At 39.4% G+C, this 8067-nt stretch overlaps 1 protein-coding gene across 1 annotated transcript; it reads right to left on the bottom strand.

The window, feature by feature from the left end:
* Positions 1-2656: 2656 nt before the first annotated feature.
* Positions 2657-7627, bottom strand: hpdl (4-hydroxyphenylpyruvate dioxygenase-like). Its single transcript, XM_072372746.1, has 5 exons — positions 6937-7627; positions 5664-5830; positions 5418-5569; positions 3621-3748; positions 2657-3254 (listed from the first exon to the last, which is right to left on the bottom strand). The coding sequence occupies exons 1-5, from the start codon at positions 7623-7625 to the stop codon at positions 3053-3055; spliced, it is 1338 nt and encodes a 445-aa protein (XP_072228847.1). The 5' UTR covers positions 7626-7627; the 3' UTR covers positions 2657-3052.
* Between the last annotated feature and the right edge of the window lie 440 nt (positions 7628-8067).

Genomic DNA, 8067 nt, shown 5'->3' with positions numbered 1-8067 from the left:
GACAAGCTGCTCTGACATGCATTCACTGCAGATGCTTTCCTAAGAACTGAAGTCTTTGTAGTTATTTATATCAGCATACAATATGCAAGTCTTTCACTTTACAGGTTTAATGGTTCATAATTACACACACACAAAATACTGTGTAGTCTTGCCAATGCTGACTTACCCACAATATTAATGTACTTTTGGACTCTGTGGATCCAAACCTTCTTATCGTCTGACCTTCTCTTATCTTTTTAAGCATCTTGCTCTCCTGTACCATCTATTAGAGGGACTAGCTTTCGATGCAGTCTGTGTATACAGCAATAACTGTGTTTGCTTAGCTTTTTGTATGTTTAAGCAGTGTGAGTACATTAAGGGCCTGTGTGGGGAAAGTTTATAGCACAATTATAGGACTTATTTTAATTAGAAAGCAAATGGGTTTTATTTAAGTCTTGTTGGAATGTGCAAAACTAAAACTATTTTTATCCTGTTAACATCACATACAGTTAGTTAATATATTTTGCGAGGACCGAAGTTGCCACTCTGGGCCTCACAAGGGTGGGGAGCTTGAAGCTCACCCCTGGCAGACACTATTGTTAATCAAGGAGTAACATCTGCTGTGTGCTTCTAATCTGCTCCAGACTGTCTTCCTCGGTGTTAGACAGTCTTCCTCGGTGTTAGACTGTCTGCCTTTTCTGTTTAAGTGTACCCAGGATTTGTCTCTCCTACACTGTGTAGGCTACAGAGTCAGTTTTTTTTTTTTTTACCAAAACCCCTGTCAGCAGTAGAAAGTGAAAAAAAATTCTTTTTTAGTAAAGACATCAAAAAACTGTACAAAATAGTTTGTACTGTAGTACAGTGGGTCGAGTTTTGCAGGTTCAACAAGTTCGGCAGTGTGTGTTGTGACTTTCAAAACCATAGGGGGCAGTATCCACTAATCATATTGTAGAGGTAACCTAAAATGCGACAGATTATAGATGTTATACATAGATAAGTGCGCAAGAAATGATCAGCCTTGATTTGAATGTTTTCAGCCTTTGACTTTGTTCATGTAACTGTAGCTTGCATGTGCTTGACAGTAAATAGGAAGTGATCTTCCAGAGTCCCCATGCAGAATGCTGTGTGCCATCTGTGGCTCACACTGGCTGGAGACAGATGGCTGAAGGACTCCTGTTACAGGAGCCATCCCTTCTCGACTTTAATGAACAGTTAATCCTCTCTCACACTAATGTGTCCTGTTATATTGCATGCAGAAGTTTGATTCCATACATGTGTTGAAAACATTTATCTCTGTTCAACCTGCAATACAAATTAGCTCCAAAGCTGGACAAAAAAAAAGCAAGTTTAACGGCTTATATATGACATTTGAGTTTGTTTGTGAATCTATCTATGAGCACAAATTCCAAATGCATATTCAGCTGGTTATGAATTCAGTATGGCCAAGGGGGTGACTGTTTAAAGGAAAAACACTGACACCATTTGTCAAAATGCAGAAGTACACGAAACCACCATTTCTGTGCTTGTTGCTGAAATTGTCCTCTGGTGTTACTCAGTGGGATACTGTAACTCCAGTCAGCACATAAAAAGAGCATATGGCTTTCATGGAACTCCCATCTAAATTTCATTGCCTCTCATCTATCCCACTAATCCTCGCTTATAATGTTTATGGCCAAGTTAATTGAACTGGCACAACTCTGTGGGTTTGAAGATCCCCTCTGAGAGGCTCTAAAGCCAAGTCTTTGCCAAAGCGTGCACATTGCTAAAACCTCCACAGCATCTGAAAGAGCAGCAGCTGTTCGGCCAGTAACGGTTCAAGGGTGACTTATCTGGAAAAGAGGGGGCCTCCGAGCTCAGTGTCAATGTTTCTAATGATAACGCGATAAAGTCCAAGTAATCGCTCATAATTTGAACTTACAAATTCTATAATGCTGTGGCAAGCTCCAGGGTCTGAGTAAAGAGAGCATTTTTACAAATAATAGACAAATAAAACCGTGTCAAGCTGATGAACTAAATATGGAACTTTTGTTACATGTAAGAAGTGTTCTCTTGCAACATATTTAAATATTGTTGTCAAAACGTAAAATAACTCGAATTTATAACTAATCACAGTTAAATGGATAGAAAAAGTTCCAACACCTTAAACCTGGGGTGTTAAAAGTCTGAGACTGTGGGTTGTAAAGCTTGAAAAACAACATCCTCTTAGTTCAATTATTAATTTTTGCTTATTGGAAGCCTGTCATGATCTAAATCTTGAGTATGCAATGTGATTTAATAGATGCTCAGCAAATTGCCAAATATTGTGGTTTAACATGAAATTAAGACGACACTATAAACGTGCAAGGTCTGTCCCAATGCATTTATTGTTCATTTTCAACTCTTGGGAAGTAGGAGAAATGTCTGTATGCCTAAATCTATAAATTAGGACTATTCTGTAACATTTACTTTTGACTAAAGTAAAGTTTACTGAAATCCTTTTTTTATTTCCTCGAGTCACCCCTGTAGTGTTCAGAAACGCGCATATGGAAGCCTGCCTTCCACATCCGCGTCTAATCATCATCTTAAGAAACTTTATTGGTTACATATAGAGACACAGTACAAATAGAACATATGGGCAACGCTTGCTTTTAACAAGCTGAGAGATTTGAATTTCATTCTAATGTCTGGCTCACACACATTGTAAGAAACATTGAGTACTTGATTTATAGAGAGTAATTGGTCCTCATGGTCTGTTGCAACAGATTTATTGAGCAACAGTTGCTCTGGAGTCATTTGGTTTGCTTTGATAAAGCAGGAACAAAGACCTCCTTTAGCAGCTACAGCAAGAGTATTTTTGTTGTAACATTTCAAGGTTTCTATGCCACATCTGTTTTGCAGTACTTTTATGTTTTTCATCTGTCATGGGTCAGGAGAGATGTTAATACAACATGTGATTGTGTGTTGGTAGTGCAACAAGTAACTTCAGATTTATTTGATATCTCTCTGGTAAATAAGTGCTATGAAGTTGATGTATAAAACACATCCAGAATAAAATACACTTAAGACGGAAAGGGGGAAAAAAAAAAGGGAGTGACTAGTACTGAGCAGTTTGCACAGTTTTTGGGGGTCCTTCTCCTTGAGAATCCCTTCTCTCATTCTCCATGTACGCCTGCACCGACCTCCACAGTGCCCGGATGTTCCCCTCACCAAAACCCGTCGCCCCTCTTCGCTCTATCAGCTCAAGGAAGAAGGTGTCTTCAGCGAATATGGGCTTGGTGAACACCTGGAGAAGGTATCTGCAAACATCACAGCAAGGACAGGAGGATAGTTGGTCTTTCATTATAACCCATCTGGCTGCCAGTATCTGCTTCCCCAAGCTTTCACACTTAAGAATACTTTGTCATATGTATCCAGGGGTATTTCTTCACATAATGCAACATACATGGATGCTTTTTAGCTGTGTAAGAATATTTAGTTTTATTACGTGAGCGGATTATTTGATGTTTGTCTTAGCGTCTTCATTTTATAGTTTTTATAGCAGTCCAAGACAGTGTAAAACTGTTGCTTTAGCTCAATCTCTTCAGAAAGACGAATGACAAAGCCCCCCGTCAGAAAACTGACTGTCCGGAAGGGAAGTATTACTGCTCTTGTTTGTGTCTCACCTTCTGTTTTCGCTGGATACTCTCAGAGCTGAGAGATCCTGGTGCAGGTCTGTATCCAGGAGAATGCCATGCTGCGCCAGCATCTGGGGGTTGTGTCCTACTTCCTCTATTTCCCGCTGTTTTCCCACCTGTCACAGCACACGAAGGCAGTGTAAAACAATTACTAAACATGATGGTTTGCAAATTTGCTCCCGGTCAGAATCATTGACACCCCAGAATTGAAAGCAAAGATTTCAGAAATAAATGCAAATTGGACATTTTTATATATTCTGATCAAATATCCATGATTATCAAACAGATACAATGATTACAATCTTTTCCTCATGTAAAATACAAAGAAATCAATCAATAATTAACTTTTTGCATGCTTGTTAATTCAAGTAATTATTGCATCATGCTTTTTCTGCATAAAATGGCACTTATTTCCATTTTCTTTGATAAGGGTCTGCAAAAGTTGGTGCTGACTATCAAAAAAAACACAGCACAAGATGGCTGAAGGGCATCAGGTTGACTTAGAGCAATCTGGAGAGGTTGTTTCAAACTGTACAATAAGCAGCACACTGAACCAAAGAGGTCTCAGTGGGTGAGGACTACTGCTACTGAAAGAGTCATAAAAGGAAAGACTTACTTTAGCTAAATAAATCAATAGATAGCCTAGTCTTTCTAGGTTAATATTCCATGGATAGAACAAACTAAAGTAGAGCTCTTTGGAAGTGCAATGCCTCAGTTTGTTTAATTATACTTATAATTAATATATATATATATATATATATATATATATATATATATATATATATATATATATATAATAATTATAACTATACTACAGAAAAACTCAACTGAGTTCCCATCATGTTGTCAGGCTGTTTTGCTGCCTCTGCTACTGAAGGTGTGATGAAATCATAAGATTACTTAGGCATTTCGGAATGAAATGTGTTACCAGTGTCAGAAAATGAAGTTTAAAGGCAAAGGGCATGGATCTTTTGGCATGTCAACGCCCCAAAGCTTACAACCTTAATAGCACAAAAGAATGCTTGTCAGGGGAAAAAATGGCCAGCAAAGAGACGCGATATATCAAAGCAAAGGGGACTCCAGTAAACTTCTTTGAGCATGAACGCATAGCAGCGGATGAGTGACAGAAACTATCAGCAGGCAGAAGCTTGTAAGTCCATGGCTAAAAGAGAGGTTTCAAGGTTGAGACTCTTGCCACAGATTACGCAAATATATCGTTGAAGGAGGCCAATTATGGTGTCTGGGGTAAAGTTAATGTCTGTGTTATTTCACAATGGGAATGGCTTTTCTGTTGTTGTTGCAAGGTTATTTTTAACATGATTTATTTGACATAATTTCTAGATTATTATTAGAATTATATATATATTCTAATGTATATGTACTTTAAGAAGCCAGGGACTTATTTGAATAACAATTTTACCATGACCCAGTTTAGAAGTCGGGTCTTAATGGTACTATTAGCATGGGTCCAGTATATTTCATTGAGCCTTGGTGGTGGTATGTTGCCTGGTGTTGTTACAGTTTGCTCCACTGTTTATCGGTACAAAGCAGGCCCTGTCTTCCTTGTGCCTGGTGATGTCACAACCTCTAAAAGACTGATTGTGAACTGGGGTGTGTGCAAATTTACACCGAGAAGCTACAAATTCAAAATTCAGTCAAGCTCTGATTCTGTTTTCATGCTGTGAAAATCTTTTGCATACATTATTGTTTATGGCTTGCTGGAAGAAAAAAAGAAACTTTTTTTTTTTTTTGCCAATGAGCTGTGTAATTCTGAGTAAGTCAAACCTCTGTGTAGTAGGCAGGAGGAGGGGAGAAAAACTGCACACCGGCTTCAGCCATTACATGTGCAGTAGAGACTATGTTTTTGGTGTACAGTCCAATGTGCTGGATCCCCGGTGCTCTATGCTGCTCCAAGAAGGTGTCGACCTGGTTACGGCCTGAAAGAAGAGAAAGAACGCAATGAGGCGCGCAAAGTTTCTAATATCATAAAACACGAAGGAAATTAAACAAAGATGGGGTGGTTTTCATTACCTTGGTGAGGTAGTGATTCTGCAATAACAAACTTGCAATCAGGCTCTTTCTCGTCAGCAAAGGGAAGAGTGATACCAGCTTTGCTGCATTTCCAGTACTGCATGGCAGTGAGTCGCAGTCCAACGCCCTCCTGGTTCACTACGAAACCTTCATCCGCATCCTCGTTACTACACAGAAGAACAAGAAGTTGTTATTAATGACGACTTAATTATGTACCGTACTGTGGAAAGGTCTCGAACCACGTCTCATTTCTTTCCATATGGTCAGGAAAATGGGAAACAAGTGCTGCTGTGGGGCAAAGTTTGTACGATTCTAAGAAACTTTAAAGTTCATATTTGGTCTGAGCACCTTTATTCTTCAACAAAGCCTGAACCCTCTTAGACGAGCTTCCTTGTAATTTATTCAAGTCGTCTTCAGGAATAGTTCACCGGACATCTTGAAGGACATTTCAAAGCTCTTCTTTGGATGTTGGCTGCCTATTTTTACGTTCTCAGTCAAGATGATACTGCTTCAGTAAGGTGGAGGTCCAAGCTCTGGGGAGAATTCATCCCTCCACAACATCCTTCCCCTGATTTTCAGTCCAGTTCTTCTGGCCTTTATCTTTCACATCCCTCCTCTTTAATCATGGCTTCTTGACAGACATCTTTGCATGGGGACCATTTCTGATGAGGCTTCAGTGAGCAGCAGATGGATCAACTGAAGGTTCAGATGCATCTCTAAGATCCTGAGTCAGGTCTTTGCTGGATTATCTCCTATTTCTTAAAGACACCACTTCCAGAAACCATTGGTCTCCGCTTGTCCAATTTCTTTAAACTTTTTTTAGGGACACACTGCACACTGTGCTGACATATTCCAGGTTTTTGGGAAATATCTCTTTGGGAATCACCTTGTTGGTGCGAAAACAGCATTTTATGCCATTTTATGCATTCTGAAGAAATGGAAGTGTCTGTGTGAGGCTGCTGGTTACATAGTAGACATTGCACTGGTTCATCCCTTGAGTTAGGTGCTTCTTCATACTTTTATGATGTTAAGTTGATTAAGAAAGAAAGAAACAAAAATGTTCTCCTTTAAAATTGATCAAGTACAAGGACTGGCCTGCAAACATGTAAAAAAGTATCCAATGTAACAAGAAAGAAAATACTTTGAAAGACCTTCAATAAACTTGGAGAGCTACTGATTAAGACCACTTTAAAATAAAAATCTGTCTCCCTGGAAGAACAACATAAAGACCTTTACACAATAATATATTTACGGAATATTAATGAGTTCTCACCTATCAATGAAAAACCTCTGGAAACCAAACAGCTTCTCATACCACTTCATGACCTGGTGTGTTGATTTCCTGGGACAGGCATAAGTTATGTGATCAAAATGTGTAACTGGACAAGACAAGTCTTCCTCTTCCAAGCTCCAGCCCTTTTTTGTGACATCAAACCCGGGTAAAAAGATTCCCCCGTATTTTGACTTGTCAATGAGTGTGTGGCACACGTTTCCAACAACCGATTTAACCACCGAGTAGGTGACAAGACCACTCTCGTCCTCGACAGTCGTGGGAGGCACCAGGAAATTGCAGCCCAGATGGCGGAGAACCTTGAACGACCTTTCCACATCCTCTACCTCGAAACACACGTTGCTGACTGAGTCCACGGGGTGATGTGGGCTGACATCGTAAAGACATGCTGAGGAAGTGTCCTGCTTGTATTTCTTAACGTCGAGTGGGTCAGCTGAGTATTTGTCCGCTACACCAAGCAGCCCTTCATTCAATCCCACACTGCTCTGAGTTTGTCCCTCATTTACAACGAAAACTGCCGCCCCCTTCCTAAACGCCACCTGTCTGGACTTAGCAGTTAGCCTGGTAGCGAACAAATTAAATTTGTACTTTGAAACAAGGTCGTAAGCTAATTTCTGTCCGTTAGAAACATGGAGCGAAACGTGGTGTAACCGGCGCAAGGAAACTGCCATGTTTTTTTTTTAAGAGTGACGCTCTGACAGGAGGTGTGTCCAAAAACGAAGCACCCCGTTACATCTGATTGCATTTTAAATAACCAATGATGTAACCTGGAGGTCAATAAACCTAATTCGTAATGGGCAGTGTGTTTTGCTGTTTTACAACAGCATGTTATAATGTTCTTATGATAGAAAAATGCATAAAATGTATTTATTTACTGTCTACAGCACATTGGCGATCATATTTATGTAATATACTTTTGCATTATTAAATATTTGGGAGTTTCGAGGTGTTCATTGTTGAGGATAAAACTCGGATATGTCTAAAATATTCTTTTAAATCTTCCGCATTTGAATGTTGTTGTTTTTTTCACCTTGATGAATTTTAGTATTTTTAACTGCAGTACATATTAGCCCAATTGGCTCAAACATAATCAACTGAAGTGCTTGAGTAACA

Source organism: Leuresthes tenuis, unplaced genomic scaffold, assembly GCF_036924035.1.
Source record: "Leuresthes tenuis unplaced genomic scaffold, fLeuTen1.0.hap1 SCAF_20, whole genome shotgun sequence".
NCBI lineage: Eukaryota > Metazoa > Chordata > Actinopteri > Atheriniformes > Atherinopsidae > Leuresthes > Leuresthes tenuis.
Note: the sequence above shows the minus strand (reverse complement) of the source record. Positions and strands in the feature narration are given on the sequence as shown.

What these genes read in the sequence shown, in the direction of transcription:
- hpdl (XM_072372746.1), bottom strand. Translation starts at nt 7,625, where the DNA reads ATGGCAGTTTCCTTGCGCCGGTTACACCACGTTTCGCTCCATGTTTCT. An exon ending in CAGAGGTTTTTCATTGATAG is followed by an intron (nt 5,831 to 6,936) that starts GTGAGAACTCAT and finishes TCTTCTGTGTAG; the next exon opens with TAACGAGGATGCGGATGAAG. An exon ending in AGAATCACTACCTCACCAAG is followed by an intron (nt 5,570 to 5,663) that starts GTAATGAAAACC and finishes CTCTTCTTTCAG; the next exon opens with GCCGTAACCAGGTCGACACC.